This window comes from Cervus canadensis, chromosome 1 (assembly GCF_019320065.1).
Source record: "Cervus canadensis isolate Bull #8, Minnesota chromosome 1, ASM1932006v1, whole genome shotgun sequence".
NCBI classification, from domain to species: Eukaryota; Metazoa; Chordata; class Mammalia; order Artiodactyla; family Cervidae; genus Cervus; species Cervus canadensis.
In genome coordinates this window covers 291,141-308,979 of record NC_057386.1, presented here as the reverse complement: position 1 = coordinate 308,979, position 17,839 = coordinate 291,141, and the positions used below count along the sequence as shown (strand labels likewise).

At 39.6% G+C, this 17,839-nt stretch overlaps 1 protein-coding gene across 7 annotated transcripts in view; it reads right to left on the bottom strand.

Moving 5' to 3' along the window:
* Positions 1-17,839, bottom strand: part of HELZ (helicase with zinc finger) — a 143,446-nt gene that overhangs the window by 15,123 nt on the left and 110,484 nt on the right. For all 7 annotated transcript variants that reach the window (XM_043442183.1, XM_043442063.1, XM_043441878.1 and 4 more), the window contains 4 exons: positions 9,457-9,536; positions 6,881-7,430; positions 6,250-6,490; positions 4,946-5,462 (listed from right to left, as the gene is read on the bottom strand). In XM_043442183.1, coding sequence (XP_043298118.1) covers positions 4,946-5,462; positions 6,250-6,490; positions 6,881-7,430; positions 9,457-9,536 — 1,388 coding nt within the window. The remainder of the gene's footprint in view (positions 1-4,945; positions 5,463-6,249; positions 6,491-6,880; positions 7,431-9,456; positions 9,537-17,839) is intronic.

The window sequence follows — 17,839 nt, the reverse complement described above, 5'->3', positions numbered from 1 at the left end:
AGTGCACCAGTGTTTCAGGCGCATCAAACAAGTCTCAACAATTTTTTAAATAATAGAATTATACAAAGTATGTTCTCCAACCACACGGGATTAAATCAGAAGAAATCAATAACAGCAGGGAATCTGGGAAACAGACCCCAGCAATATCTGTTTTCTCTAATTTTGCCAAATATATACCTTAGACATTAAACTAGAAGTTCTGGCCAGGGAAATTAAGCAAGCAAAAGAAATAAAAAAAATCTACGTTAGACAGAAAGAACAAAATTATATTTGTAGATGACATTATCTTCTATACAAAAAATCCAAATTATCCACAAAAAAATCTATTAGAGCTGACAAAGAGTTCTGCAAATCTGAAGATGCACAACCAACACACAGTCAACAGTATTTCTAAACTAGTAGTGAACAACCAAAAAAATGAAACTAAGAAAACATTTACAATAGCACAAAAAATATACTTGGAATAAATTTAACAAAAGAAGTATAAGAAATAATTGGAAAATTACAAAACACTACTGAAAGAAATTTTCAAAGACATCTCATGTTCAGGTACCAGAAGACTTTATATTGTTAAGATGTCAATACTTCCCAAGTTAATCTACAAATTTAAAGCAATCCCTTTTAAAATCCCAGCTCACTCTTTTTTTTGCAGAAACTGACAAACTAACCCTAAGTTCCATATGGTAATTCAAAGAACCCAGAATAGCCAAAACTATCTTGAAACAGAAGAACAAAGTACAAAGACTCATACTTCCAAACAGGAAACTCAGGACAAAGCTACAGTATACAAGCCAGTGGTCAGCATAAGGACATAACAGATCCAGGAACAGAACTTAAGAGTCAAGATGTAAACCCAAAGGTCTATGGTCAATTGATTTTTGACAAGGTTGCTAAGACCATAAACTGGAGAAAGAACAGTCTTTCCAACAAATGGTGCAAATAAAACTCAACGACCACATGCAAAATAATGAATTAAGACACCTACCTCACAAAATGCACAAAAATTATTTCAGAATGGATCAGAGAATTAAACGTAAGAACTAAAACTATAAAACTAGGGAAGGTAGATGTAATTCTCTGTGACCTTGGCCTATGCAATCGTTTCTTAGACATGACACCAGAAGCATGATGAACAAAGAAAAACCAGACGAATTGGACCTTATCTAAATTAAAGCCTTTGCTGCATCAAAGGATACTCTCAAGAGGGTGAAAAGACAGTCCACAAAATGGGAGAAAATACTGCAAATTATATGTGATAAGAACCTATATCCAAGATATACACAAAAACTCTTATGGCTCCACAACACAAAGACAATTGTTTTTCAAAGCAAAGGATCTGCATAGACATTTCTCCAAAGAAGATGTACGAATGGCCAACACACATATTAGAAGACGCCCAGCATCATTAGTTTAGGGAAATGCAAATCAAAATGAAATACTGTTTCACACCCACTAGGATGGCTATAATTTTTTTTAAAAAAGGACAAATTAGAATATAAATGATGCAAGACACTGTGGAAAACGGTTCGGCTGCCTCTCAAAAACAGTTACCATATGACCCAAGAATTTCAGGTACAAGAGAACTGAAAATATACTTTCACACAAAATTTGTTCATGAATGCACATAGACACATTATTCATAATAGCAAAAGAAAAAAAAGAAACAACCCAAATGTCCATCAAATGATGAACATATAAACAAATGGCAGTATATCCATACAACAGAATATCACTCAGCCATGAAAAATTATGAGGTATTGATACACGCTACAAAGTGGATGAGCTTCAAAAGCATGATGCTAAATGAAAGAAGACACGAAAGACCACATGAATGATTCCATTTATACCAAAAGTCTCTACAGGGACAGAAAACAGATTATTAGTTGTTGGGGACTAGAGGCAGGGAAGGCTGGGGAGTAACTGCTCAATGGTGATGGTGTTTCTCTGAGGGTGGCAAAAATGTTCTAACATTAGACAGTGGTGGTTGCTGCATGATATTGTGCATATACGAAAATCCATTAAATTTTACTCTAAAACGGACACTTTCAAATGGATAAAATAGTGAATTGCAACAAATTACCTCCAAAACAGACAAATAAGATATATAGAAATGTCCCTATGAAACTTAACTTTTTAATCAGCATCTATAGCAGAATATTTGCAAAATATGAATTATTTCTAAAGCCTTTAGAAATCACTAAGGAACCACCAAAATGAAGTCAAAAAAATATTTTTCACATCCCAAAAGTCTAAATGTTTACCCTGTTTTAAGACATTTGGGATTGATAATGATCACACAAACTTTACACATTCTTATTTCTAATAGCTGAGCTTAAAAGGAATAGCTAGACAACATTTCTATAGTCCAAACAGTATCATTTTTGAAGTTTTTTTTTTTTTTGAAGTTTTATAATCTAGAATTACTATGATCTTTAATCAGTGAAGGTCCATAAAGATGCTCTTTGGCAACACCAATATATTTTAAGAAAAATTCCATTTACCTTAAAATGCTTAGCTTAGCATTGCCATTTCTACGTTAAGCACTGCGCATTCTGACGTCTGGGAGTCAGATGTTAACTGCCCCAGGCTAAGAAAGCAGGGATGGGTGAGAGGAGAAACCACGGCTGGCTGAGAAAGCCAGCACTGGTCACGGAGTCTAATGAACAAACTTGTAATCAACAAAAATAAAGTAAGTAAAAAGATGAGACACTAAAATCCATTTCCCCAGATTAGACAGGACAAAGCTTCTTAAGTGAATAGCCTCCTCAAGTCAGTCAGATGTTAAATGCTCTAAAACAGTTACAATAAAAGGCTCTGACAGGCTTCATGTTTTAACACTGACCCTTCTACAAGGTCTGAAATATGAAATAGCACAGTAACAGGGGAAAAATGAAAATAAATTCCAAGAACATGCAGGTAAATCAATGAAATTAGAACACTCCCTCATCTCACATAAAAAATATACTGGATAGTTTAAAGACCTAAATATAAGACATGACAACAAAAAGCTTCTAGAAGAGAACACAGCCAACATTTATGGACGTAACGCACGGCAGTATTTTCTTACGTCAGTCTCTCATGGCAAAAGAAACAGAAGCAAAAATAAACACAGGGGACCTAACCAAACTTAAAAGCTTTTGCATAGCAAAGGAAACCATCAACAAAATGAAAAGACAACCTAAGGAATGGAAAAAAATATTTGTAAATGACCTCACCATCAAAGGGTTAATTTCCAAAGTACACAAATAACTCATACAACTCAAGGTCAAGAAAGCAAACAACCCAATCAAAAAATGGGCAGGAGACCTAACAGACATTTCTCCAAAGACATACAGATGGCCAAAAAGCACATGAAAAGATGCTCAACATCGCTAATTATTAGAGAAATACAAATTAAAACCACAATAAGGTACCACCTCACACTGGTCAGACTGGCTATCATTAAAACGTCTACAAATAATGAAAGCTAAAGAGGGTGTGCAGAAAAGGGCACCCTCCTGCACTGTCTGGGGGAAGCAAGTGGCGCCGCCGCCGCCGTGGGAAATGGCGTGGAGGCTCTGTAACAGCTAAAACCAGAGCCACCATGCGACTTGGCAATTTCACTCCTGGGCACACATCTGGAAAAGACAAAAATTCTACCTTGAAAAGATACATGTGCCCCACTGTTCATAGCAGCACTGTTTAGAATAGCCAAGACATGGAAAACAAACTCAGTGTCCATCGACAGATGAATGGATAAAGAAAATGTGTGTGTATATATATGCATGGGCTTTCCTGATGGCGCAGATAGTAAAGAATCTGCCCACAATGCAGAAGACCCAGGTTCGATTCCTGGGTTGGGAAGATCCCCTGGAGAAGGAAATGGCAAAACACTCCAGTACTCTTACCTGGGAAATCCCATGGACAGAGGCGCCTGGTGGGCTACAGTCTGTGGGGTCATAAAGTGTTGGACATGACTGAGCAACTAACACACACACACACACACACACACACACACAGTGGAATATATTTATATGTATGTGTGTGTGTGTGTATGTTTGTGTGTGTGTATGTATGTGTGTGTGTGTATAAAACAGAATACTACTCAGCTACAAAAAAAATGAATTTTGCCATTTGCAGCAACATGGATGGGCCTGGAGATTATCACACCAAGTGAAGTCAAAGTATTATATGATACCATTTATATGCAGAATCTGTAAAATAACACAAATGAATCTATATACAAAACAGAAAGAGGCACACAGACATAGAAAACTCATGGCTATTAACTTATGGCTATCAAAAGTGGGGGAAGGGGGTGAACTGGGAGTACGGGATGAACGAACACAAACTGCTGTGAATTAAGCAGACGGGCAACACAGATTGCTGTGTGACACAGGGGACAGTGCTCAGTACCTCACAACAGCCCGCCGTGGGAAACAGAGTGATACATACGTGTGTATGCATATGACTAGACCGCTGTGCCCGCCGTGGGAGACAGAGTGATACATATGTGTGTATGCATATGACTAGACCGCTTTGCCCGCCGTGGGAACAGAGTGATACACACGCATGTATGCATGTGACTAGACCGCTTTGCCCGCCGTGGGAGACAGAGTGATACACACGCATGTATGCATGTGACTAGACCGCTTTGCCCGCCGTGGGAACAGAGTGATACACACGCATGTATGCATATGACTAGACCGCTTTGCTGTACAGCTGAAACTAACACAATACTGTAAAGCAGCTATGCTTCAATAAAAAAACAGAGCTTTAAAATGAAGCTGAAAAACAAGTTGCAAGAAAAGATTGTCTTTACTTAAGATCATCTTTTCAGTTGCAAGAATTTAAGACTATTAAATTCAATAAGATCTGTCCACTAACATTATCAAACCAATAAACATTGATTTTTTTCACAATCAACTGATGGCTGAAAGGAGAAATGGAGAAGACAGAAACGTACCTCTTCTAAGCTGGGGAGCGAAGAGGACGACACCGTCCGGGAGGACAGCGGGTGGAGCGGCTCCTGACCGACAGCCGGCGGGTGGCTCTGCATTTGCACAAAAGGGGTCTGCGGGGGCCTGTGCGGCAGTGGAGGTAGGCCGTAGGGAAAGCCCGGCCCCATCAGGTGGTTCTGCTGTAAGTTAGCGAAAGTCCACGCTCCATCAGGGGCCAGGTACTTCAGAGGAGGAGGGGTGAGGTGCTCCGACGGCAACGAGAAAGGAGAGCTGAACATCGGGGGTGGCAGGCGCTGTGGGAACGCAGGGCTGTTGGCCGCCTCAAGGTCTCTGCTGCTGTCAGTGAAGTTCGGAAAGTGGGTGCTGTGGTCTGCGCCGGACGGGGGCGAGGAGGCTGCTGGTGGGCTCCTAGTCTGAATTTGTCTATACTGCAAAAGTCTTGATTGAGGTGGTGGCATTTCAGCTAGTTCCCGTGTTTCACTTTGCTCACGATTAGACAGTTCTCTGAGTAAGTCTTGAAACCTATGTAAGGATGATGAAATACGAGGAGAGCTTAGTCAACTACATGTGTAATTTTTACAAACAAAAGCATAATAACTAGAACTAACATTAATTCATCTCAAAAGCAAGCATTAATGCTCACAGATGTTGAACTGAAGACACTAACTATACCCAAGTATCTGACTTCTTTCTTCCCCTTTTGGATTTAAAAGCAACTGTCCTTGTCTTTCCATGCCTTTGGTAGCTGGCAGTTACAGAAGGTCACCGTAACAGTGGATCTTACTCAGAAGGGATTGGGAAATGCTTCACTGCAGTCAAATGACACACCATAAAAACAAATTTAGAATGAGCACTGAAGACTCAAACATCTGACTTAAAAGAGGGTAGAATTTTGTGCAAAAAATATATTGGTAGTAAATGCATAATTTTTAACTTTTAACCTCTAATTTAATTCTGTTCTCTTTGCATTCTTTGCATTATGACTGAATACGGAAAAAACACCCACAGTGATGGTACATGTCTCTTTCACAAGAGACTGCAAAGCTAGAGGCCACATAAATGCACGGTCCACAGCAGACCTTCCACACCTAGGTTTTCACAAGTTACTTCTAAAAAGATGTTCTACATTTTAGAGTCAATCGACAGAACTGCATAGCAGTTGCCTAGAAGGCTGGCATCCAGTTTCTTTGGGGCAGTGTTCCAGTATGAGGCTAACAGGACAACATTCAAGAAAGAAAACAGTACGGAGGCCACGTCTCAGGGGCCCTGTTCAGTCTGCTGAAACGAGTGTGAGGCAGTTGTTTCTGACCGTGAGTCAGTCGTTTCTGCTTCATCTTCGGCACTGCTGGGGAGCTTCCAGTCTGCTCTCACTGGGGGCTGATGCAATCCAACGGGCGGCTGGGGAAGGTGCTGGAGGTGCGGGTGAGGGTGGTGATGGTGCGGGTACGGGAGGCTGCCCTGACTGAGATAGGCGTGGTGCTCGCTCCACTGCTGTAGCCGCACATGCTGCTGCCTCAGGGTTTCCAGAGCTACACTCCCATGCATACGATCTGTAATCACATTTGTAGCAAGTTTAAGTTATCAGCGTTTAGGGTTTCAAGTTAATGTCTTCAAGAATTTTTACAATCAGATATTCTCCACAAAGACACGGCTACCATATGAGTTTGGAGAGAGCAGGACTTCTAATTTCCCAGTAACTAAATCACGGTAATGATGGGGATTCCTCCTCACCTACAGCATGACGTAACCTGACACCAACTGTACGCTTAGTTCTATATAGCATTTGGAACTAGATTCTGATTATTACACTAAGTTTTTTTTTGGCCAGCGTTATGTGAAGAAATGAATCAATCCTGATTCAAATGAATACTGTATAGCACACGTCACTCAAGTAAACACTCCCAGACGCTGTCCCGTCCTGCAGCGACAGGAGAACTCACCCAAAGCCTCCCCCATCGGCAGGCCCGGGGGGCTCTCGTCCGGGAAGCTGTTCAGAGGTGAAGGCAGGATGGGGCCGGGCTGCGTGAGGGCCCGCAGGGGACTGTGGCCCTCCTGCAGCACGGGTGGAGGCTGCTGCTCGGGAACCACAGCCTCCGCGGGCGGGGACTGTGGTCGGTGGGGAACCGTGTTACTGAAAAAAGCACTGCCGGGGCCGGCCGGGTAGGCAGGGGAGAGCTGAGGCGGCGGCGGGCCCAGCTGAGGGGCCACCTGACTGGGCTGGGTTGGCACCGGGCTCGGCTGTTCAGGCAAGTTACTCTGCTGCTGATTCAGCAAGGCGTGCTGCTGCGGAATTGGGAAGGGTGGTCTCGGGAGCTGGGGAAGGGGATGAAAATGACGACCGGGGATGGCATACTGTGCATGGGGGGCAGGGAGAGGAAGGTTTATGTGTCTTGGGGTGAGATTATCTTTGCGATGAAATTTGGGATTGGGATAAACAATGCCAGGACGTGATTCAGGACTTCTGTTCTGCGGGTTTGATTCCAAATCAATCTAAAAAAAAAAAAAAAGGAGAAATATTTTTTAGCTGCAGAAGATCTAAGTCCTGTGGCTTCCCACCTTTCCTCCCCTCAGCAATTCTAAAGGATATGATCCACTCTTATCAGTAGGAGCAAGAGCATTGCGTGCCTAGTAAATCACTTTCTGACAATCAAGTAAAAGAATATTCTTTAAATCAGGAAACATGAAACAGAAAAAACAGCATATTAAATCTGAGTCATAAGGAGAGATACTACTATTTTAATAGCATATCCATTTTAAAAACATTATTATTTTTTTTTTTACATTTCCTTCTTGGAAAGATAACCAATTATTTCCTTCTGATATAAATCACTGAAATGTGTTCTTTCTTTCTGATTTTATTGCTTTTATACATCTCTTCCCTCAAACATATCTACATTAAAAAACTTGTCTCAACTTAAATAACTCTGAAGTGAACAAAAAAATAAGTACTATATCATCTCTGAATAATCTGTTTGGCTGTCAATTTTTGCCATCATTCCTTCAACAAACACTTATTGAGGGCGTATCAAGGACACTGTGCCTGATGTGAGAGATTAAAGGCACAATAAGACTGCATCTGTACCATCAAGACTGCAGAGCGAGGGCTGGCAAAGCCTGGCCCCCAGGCCATTTCCAGTCCACTATATTTTTGTCCACGAAGTTTTACTGGAACACAGCCACACTCATTCATTTACATGCTGTGTCTCTTTTCTCACAACGATGGCAGAGGTGAGCAGTTGCAACAGAAGCCACATGGCCCACAAAGTCTGAGAATTTACTATCTTACAGAAAGTTTTCTAAAATCTGGCTCAGAGTCCAGTAGAGGACATCACACATAAACGTAAAATTAGAGGTGTTTTAAGAGGGTGTGACATGAGATCCCACAGCCTGAGAAAATCAAGGGTGACTTCACAGAGATGATGACACTTGGGCTGAATCTTTACAAGAGGTTGGAGTTTTGCAGTGAGGGAAAGACATACTAGAAAAAGGTAGCAGCTTACACACCGAGAGAGGAGAGCAGACGAAAAGCACGGTGGCTACGAGGGGATGAGAAGTTTTGTGTACACAGAGCTACAACTAGGCTTGCATGCTAATTTCCTCCTCCTTGACATCAAATAAAACTTCAACAGCCCAATTACACAAGACCCTGAATGATTCAATTCTGAATGTAAACATTTTCCTTTTAATCTCAAAGACTGTGGTAAGCTACTGAAGGTTTTTAAGCTACAGCATGCTGTCTTCCTTCTGAAACACAAGAAGGGAAGGGACTGGAAGAGGACAGATTAGTTTTCACGGAAACTCCCTCTGAGGCTGGTGATGAAGAAGTAAGGGTGTCTGAGGACAAAAAGTGTCAAGTCCAAAGTTGTCAGCTAGCAGGGTGGAATCCTGAGTGTTTAATCTCTAAGGCGAGGTCATCCTCTGATCATGAGAATAATGGCGGAAGGTACCCAGTCATCCAAAGAGCCGCTGAGTAAACGGGCAAAGGGAGCCTGGTACACAGAGGAAACACAGGCAGGTGCCCCACGGGTGCCCTGAGGCCAGAAAACATGGGTCTCCAGTAACACTAATCCAACCAACGATTTGATTTTTGCCTAACTGGCTCATGAGTACAGACGCAGATGAACAAATGGGTTAAGAGTTAAGGATGGGTACAGCAGGCGTGATGAGAGAGGGCTTGAGAATGTGAAGTCTTCCTTCTTCACTGTAACAGCTCTTCCCAATCTGAGATAATGTTGAATGACACAACTATAGCTGTGTCTTCACTTACTACTTTATCATAAGAAGTCTCTAAATTTAAGTCTATCACTGAATAACATAATTTGAGAAAGTACTCTGAAAAATAAAATAATGTAGCAAAGAAACAGCAGAGGGAGAGAGTGCAATGTGCCCACTAGATCCTCATCAAACAACAAAACGTAAAAGGGGAGATAATTTTCTATAAAACACCAGGATTCTAAGATGATCAATTAAACTAAATCCATGAGAACAATGCATTCACTAAAGGTAAATAACCTACCTGCTTTGCTTCTGTAGGTTTTTTCTCTGGTGTTCGAATCTTATTAATTTCAGGTCCAGGATTATTCGTATCACTTTTACCTAAGGAAATATTTTAAAGTTATCATACACTGTCTCCAGTAGATGTCACAAATTCCAATGACTATTCAATATTAGACAAAAAGTAGGATATTTTAAACATTTTTTCACCCATTATTGATTATTACTACTTTGGTTTTGTTCTTAAAATTTTGTAGTTGCAATTTCTCTGCAAGAAAGAAAATTGATAAATGAAGCAAATTTCTTTGACAAGACAAAAACTCAGTAAGGGATAACCTTAAAACAGCAAATAATTTGAAAGATAACTGCCCATTCCCCAGGAGTTTACAGTCTCATTTTTGTAGACTAGACAAAAAAAAAAGGCCTTGGTGTTCCTGGCTATGTATGGCTTAATATTTTGGCCACTTACAAATGCAATTAAGGAAAAATCCAAATAATCTGTCAATTTTATTTAGTAAAGGAATCTAAGATCCCCTGGAGGAAGGCATGCCAACCCACTCCAGTATTCTTGCCTGGAGAATCCCATGCAGAGAGGAGCCTGGCAGGGTACAGTCCATGCGGTCGCAAAGAGTTGGAAATGACTGAAACAACTCAGCACACACGCACACAAAGGAATCTAAACTAAATAAAGATATTCTGAAAAGAATGCAGTTATATTTTCAAAAGTACTAGATATCAAACTAAATATAAGTGGATGATAAATAATAAAGGAAGCAGTATTAAGGTTAAAAAATCACAATTATAACAGACAAATAATGCCAGTTCATGCATGTGAAAGGCTTTTAATCTATAAGAACTAACTACTGGATGTTCTAAATCTCTTCAAAGAATCCTTAATTTGAGTTCTTCCTTGAAAACAATCTTTTAAGAATGCCACTGGGACTCTGTGCCAAAACAGCCTTACCACCAAACCTCAGAAACGAAAACTACAACGCCCAAGATGAAAAATACAGTTAGCAGAGTAGACACTGCAGAAGAAAAACAGTGAACCTGAAGGCATTAGCAGCAGAAACAATGCTTGATGAAACACAAAAAGAAAAAAAGAATTTTTTTTAAAAATGAAAAGGGCATGCACGAACTGTGGGAAAATTTTAGTTCAGTTCAGTCACTCAGTCATGTCCGACTCTTTGCAACCCCATGAACCTCAGCACACCAGGCCTCCCTGTCCATCACCAACTCCCGGAGTTTACCCAAACTCACGTCCATCAGTCAGTGATGCCATCCAACCATCTCATCCTCTGTCGTCCCCTTCTCCTCCTGCCCTCAATCTTTCCCAGCATCAGGGTCTTTTCAAATGAGTCAGCTCTTTGCATCAGGTGGCCAAAGTATTGGAGTTTCAGCTTCAACATCAGTTCTTCAAGAAGCCTAATAAATCTATGCCCCGACCAGTAATGCTGAAGAAGCTGAGGTTGAATGGTTCTATGAAGACCTATAAGACCTTCTAGAACTAAAACCCCAAAAAAAAGATGTCCTTTTCATTATAGGTGACTGGAATGCAAAAGTAGGAAGTCAAGAAATACCTGGAGTAACAGGCAAATTGGCCTTGGAGTACAGAATGAAGCAGGGCAAAGATTAACAGAGTTTTGCTAAGAGAACACAACGGTCATAGCAAATACACTCTTCCAACAAACACAAGAGAAGACTCCACACATGGACATCACCAGATGGTCAATACCGAAATCAGATTGATTGTATTCTTTGCAGCCAAAGATGGAGAAGCTTTATACAGTCAGAAAAAGCAAGACCGGGAGCTGACTGTGGCTCAGATCATGAACTCCTTACTGCCAAATTCAGGCTTAAATTGAAGAAAGTAGGGAAAACCACTAGACCATTCCAAATCAAATCCCTTATGATTAGTACAGCAGAAGTGACGAACAGATTCAAAGGATTAGATCTGACAGAGTGCTTGAAGAACTATGGATGGAAGTTCATGATATTGTACAGGGGGCAGGGATCAAGACCATCCCCAGGAAAAAGAAATGCAAGAAGGCAAAATGGTTGTCTGAGGAGGCCTTAGAAATAGCTATGAAAAGAAGATATGTGAAAGGCAAAGGAGAAAAGGAAAGACATACCCATTTGAATGCAGAGTTTCAAAGAATAGCAAGGAGAGATAAAAAAGCCTTCCTCAGCGATCAATGCAAAGAAATAGAGGAAAACAATAGAATGGGAAAGACTAGAGATCTCTTCATGAAAATCAGGGATACCAAGGGAACATTCACGCAAAGATGGGCTCAATAAAGGACAGAAATGGTATGGACCTAACAGAAGATATTAAGATGAGGTGGCAAGAATACACAGAAGAACTATACAAAAAACCCAGATAATCACAATGGTGTGATCACTCACCTAGAGCCAGACATCCTGGAATGCGAAGTCAAGTGGGCCTTAGGAAGCATCACTAAGAACAAAGCTAATGCAGGTGATGGAATTCCAGTTGAGCTATTTCAAATCCTGAAAGATGATGCTGTGAAAGTCCTGCACTCAATATGCCAGCAAATTTGGAAAACTCAGCAGTGGTCACTAGACTGGAAAAGGTCAGTTTTCATTCCAATCCCAAAGAAAGGAATTGCCAAAGAATGCTCAAACTACCTCACAATTGCACTCATCTCACACACTAGCAAAGTAATGCTCAAAATTCTCCAAGCCAGGTTTTAACAGTACATGAACCATGAACTTCCAGATGTTCAAGCTGGTTTTAGAAAAGGCAGAGGAACCAGAGATCAAACTGCCAACATCCGTTGGATCATCAAAAAACCAAGAGAGTTCCAGAAAAACATCTACTTCTGCTTTACTGACTATGCCAAAGTCTTTAACTGTGTGGATCACAACAAACTGTAGAAAATTATTTAAGAGATGCGAATACCAGACCACCTGACCTGCCTCCTGAGAAGTGTGTATGCAGGACAAGAAGCAACAGTTAGAACTGGACATGGAACAACACACTGGTTCCAAATCGGGAAAGGAGTACGTCAAGGCTGTATATTGTCACCCTGCTTATTTAACTTATATGCGGAGTACATCATGAGAAATGCTGGGCTGGAGGAAGCACAAGCTGGAATCAAGATTGCCGGGAGAAATATCAATAACCTCAGATATGCAGATGACACCACCCTTATGGCAGAAAGCAAAGAAGAACTAAAGAGCCTCTTGATGAAAGTGAAAGAGGAGAGTGAAAAAGTTGGCTTCAAGCTCAACATTCAGAAAACTAAGACCATGGCATCCGGTCCCATCACTTCATGGCAAATAGATGTGGAAACAGTGGAAACAGTAACAGACTTCATTTTGGGGGGCTCCAAAATCACTGCAGATGGTGACTGCAGGCATGAAATAAAAAGCCACTTACTCCTTGGAAGAAAAGTTATGACCAACCCAGACAGCACATTACTTTGCCAACAAAGGTCCGACTAAGTCAAGGCTGTGGTTTTTCCAGTAGTCATGTATGGATGTGAGAATTGGACTATAAAGAAAGCTGAGCGTCAAAGAATTGATGCTTTTGAACTGTGGTGTTGGAGAAGACTCTTGAGAGTCCCCTGGACTGCAAGGATCTCCAACCAGTCCATCCTAAAGGAGATCAGTCCTGGGTGTTCATTGGAAGGACTGATGTTGAAGCTGAGACTCCAATACTTTGGCCACCTGATGCGAAGAGCTGACTTATTTGAAAAGACCCTGATACTGGGATTGATTGAAGAAGGGGATGACAGATGATGACATGGTTGGATGGCATCACTGACTCAATGGACATGAGTTGGAGTAAACTCCAGGAGTTGGTGATGGACAGGGAGGCCTGGCGTGCTGCAGTCTATGGGGTCGCAGAGAGTCGGACATGACTGATTGACTGAACTGAACTGAAATGGGTAGCTGAAACTCCAGAAGAGAAAAAGAGGTGAGGCAGAAACAAATTCTAACAAAATAGAAGTCAAAGGTTTCCTTATTTGATGAAAACTGTAAACCCACATATCCAAGAAGCTCAACAAACCCCAAACCCAAGAAGCATGAATAAAACTACTCCAAGGAATATTATCATAATCAAACTACTAAAACTAGTATAAAAAGAAACTCTTAAAAGTAGCTAGAGAAAAAAAGACATGTTATATACAGAAAAACAAAGATAAAGATGACATCAGATTTCTCACTGGAAACAATGTAAGCAAGAAAACTAAAAGATAAAGACTATCAACCAAGATTCTATACCCTGTAAAAAATCTTTCAAAATTGCTAGTGAAATAAAAAATTTTCAGACATATAAATGCTGAAAGAATTCATCACCAACAGGCTCGTAGTACAAGGTGTGTTAAAAGAAGTCCTTCAGGCAGAAGAAAACTTATTCAAATAGAAACATGAATATCAAGACTATCAGAAATACTAACTACATGGAGATACAAAAGGTTATTTGTCTTATTATTTAAAACACTTTAAAAAGATACTTGGCTATTTCAATGAAAATAATAACAATGTTTGGGGCTTATAACATAGGTAACAGTAAAATGCATGATAACAACACTTAAAGGCCAGAAGAGGAAAAACTGAAATATTGTAATGTTCTTTTGCTATACCTGATACCTGAAGTGATAAAACATAAAATGGAAAGTAAACTGTGGTAAATTAAGGATGAATGCTATTAACCTTAAAGCAAATACTAAAATAATAAAAAGAGCTACAGCTAATAATCCAGCAAAGGAGATAAAATGGAAGCATAAAAAATATGCATCTAATTCAAAAGAAGGCAGAATCAAAGGAAAAAGGGAACGAAACCAGACTGGACAAATTTGAAACAGATAGGAAGATGATAAAATAACTCTATCAATAATCACATCAAGTATAAATGTTCTAGACCTCCCAACTAAATGGCAGAGATTGTCACATTAGATTTTTTGTAAACTAAAAGAAATACAGTTTAAGTATAAAGACAAAACAGATTAAAAATAGAAGTTAAAACAAATACTGTGCTATCACTTGCCAAAAGAAAGGTGAAGTGTCTGCACTGAAGTTCAACAAAGTAGAGCACAGAGCAAAGAATATCATCAGAGATAAAGAAGTTCATTCCATAATGAAAAATGAGCTACTTAATCAAGAGTTGTTGTTGTTCAGTCACTAAGTCGTGTCTGACTCTTTGCGACCCCATGAACTGTGGCACGCCAGGCTTTCCTGTCCTTCACTATCTCCCTGAGTTTGCTTAAACTTATGTCCAAGAGTTATAATCCTAAATGTTTATGTACCTAACATCAGAAACTTCAAAAATCATCAAGCAAAAGTCAAAGGAAAAATAGATAAACACCAATGATATTTGGAGAATTCAATATTCCTTTCTCAATATTCATTTTTTAAAAGGTAGACAGAAAATCAGCAAAGACAAAGCAGACTTGAACAGTCCTATCAAGCAACCCGACCTGCAGCCACTGGAGTGCTCCACTCTTATTCAATGTGCATGGAGCATGAGAAAGACAGACCACATCCTGAGCCGTAAAACAAATCTCAATAAGTTCAAAGGATTCAAGTCATGCAAAGTGTGTTCCCTTATCACAACTGAATTAAAACTAGAAAGCAGTAAGAGAAAAATACTTAGAAAATCTCTAATAACTCACCTAAATTCACCTTTGTAAATAATCCATGGGTCTAATTTTAAGAGAAATCAGAAAGTGTACTGGACTGAATGAAATAAAAATATAATACTGGGATTCTGTGGGATGCACTACTGGGGAGATACCTATATCAACCTAGGCCTTCAACCTTAACAAAATACGTGCAAGACCTGTAGTTTGAAAAAAAAATTTTTAAGGCAGAAAGTGAAGACCTTAAAGAAGGGACACTCTGTTCATATATCAGAAAATTAAATATTAAGATGTCAGTTCTCCCCCAAAACTGACCCACAGATTCAGCACAATTCTAATCAAAATCCCAGCAGGCTTTTTTGTAGAAACTGACAAGCTGATTCTAAAATGTAGGTGAAAATGCAAAGGACCTGGAATAGAATCTTCTGAAAAAGAAGAATAAAGTTGGAGGACTCATACTACCTGATTTCACAATTTTCATAAAGCTACTGTGCTCAAGACAGCATGCTAGGCAAAAATAAGCACACGCACCAGCAGAAAACAACACGGCCTTCACACACGTGGCAAACGATGTTCACAGAGGCACCAGGTGATTTTAACAGAGGAAAGGAGGCTGTTTTCAAAAAATGGTGTTAGCCTTTTACAACAGCCAGGACATGGAAGCAACCTAGATGTCCATCAGCAGATGAATGGATAAGAAAGCTGTGGTACATATACACAATCGAATATTACTCAGTTATTAAAAATAATGCATTTGAATCAGTTCTAATGAGGTGGATGAAGCTGGAGCCTATCATACAGAGTGAAGTAAGTCAGAAAGAAAAACACCAATACAGTATATTAAGGCATATATATGGAATTTAGAAAGATGGTAACAATGACCCTATATACAAGACAGCAAAAGAGACACAGATGTAAAGAACAGACTTTTGGACTCTGTGGGAGAAGGCGAGGGTGGGATGATTTGAGAGAATAGCACTGAAACATGTATATTATCATTTGTGAAACAGATCGCCAGTCCAAGTTCGATGCATGAGACAGGGTGCTCAGGGCTGGTGCACTGGGATGACCCAGAGGGATGGGATGGGGAGGGAGGTGGGAGGGGGGTTCAGGATGGGGAACACATGTACACCCATGGTGGATTCATGTGAATGTATGGCAGAAACCACTACAATATTGTAAAGTGATTAGCCCCCACTTAAAATAAATTAATTAAAAATAAATAAATAACAAAAATGGTATTAGAACAACTGAGCATACATATATGCAAAAACAAAACAAAATGATCATAAAGAAAATTTTCAATTCTTACCTCATACCATATATAAAAATTAACTCAAAGGAGACCCTAATATAAAAGCTGAAACTATTAAACTTCTAGAAAAAAAACACAGAAGGCAAAAAAACTTAAGATATTATGCCAAAAGCATGACACATAGAAGAAAAATAAATAAACTGGACTTCATCAAAAATGAAAACTTCTATTCTTTGAAAGATACTGTTAAGAAAATTAAAAGGCAAGAGACAACCTAGAAGAAAATATTTTCAAAATGCACATCTAATTAAAGATTTTTATCCAGAATGTATAAAGAATTCATAACTTAGTAAGACAAGCCATAAAAAAGTGGACAAAAGATACGAATAGACACTGCATCAAAGATGTATACATAACAAACAAACCCAACGAAAAGGTACTCAGCATCATTGGTCACCAGGAACATGCAAAACAATACAGTAAGTGGATATTATCAGATATCCATGAGCAAGGGGGAAACTTAAAAGGCTGATGGCACCAAGAACTAATGAAAGCTACGGAGCAACTAAAAATCTCACACAGTAGAAATTAAAAACGGTTTTGGTCACTTTGGAGAACAGTATGGCAGTTTCTTACAAAGCTAACAAAAGTGCCAACATAACAGCTCAGTCCTGGGTATTTACCCAAGAGAAACGAAAATATGTTTGACACATGTTCATAGCAGCTTTACCCATGACAGCCAAAAATCAGAAATAATTAAGGACAGATAAAAACAATTAATGGATAAAGACAGTGTAGTACATCCATGCAAGGGACTACTAATCAACAGCAGAAAGGAACAAACAACTGATACAGACAACACAAATTAATCTCGAAAGTTTAAAATAAGCTAAGTGAACGAGCCCAGACACTATGACTTCATCTACGTGACAGACTAAAGATAAAAGTACACGGACGTAAGCCAGAGGAGCAGGCGCCAGAGGAGCTGGAGGAGGAGACTGACTGCAAGGGAATATGAGGGTGTCTCTAGGGTAATGTAAAAACTCTGAAGCTCGATACTGGTGGTGGTGAACACCTCTCTGTATGCGTCAAGACACATCAAACTACATTTTAAAAGGCTGAACTTCACCATGTATAAATTATACCCCAATAAACTAGACTGTAAAAAATATAGAGGGTAATTTTTCCTTATTTATAAATTCTAGTAGACAAGAGACTAGGATTTGCACAAGAAATAACTACTTTAAATCAATTATTGCCAGAGTAGCATTCATGTTTAGTATGCTACACAAATATTTTGCATCAACAAAAATGTTTAACGGGAGAGGGCTTGCTGTCTCAGTTTTAAATGATTCTCATTTAAAATAATCTAAATACTAACATTTTTTCAGGAAATGGATAGTATCAATCATAAGTGACAGGCTGCATGCAAATTATGTATATCTGTGCACTTATCTGTGTCTTCTGGAGAGAGGACCCAGGGTTTTTACATCGGATTCTTTCTCAAAGAGGTCTTCTATGAACGAGTTAACAATCATCCA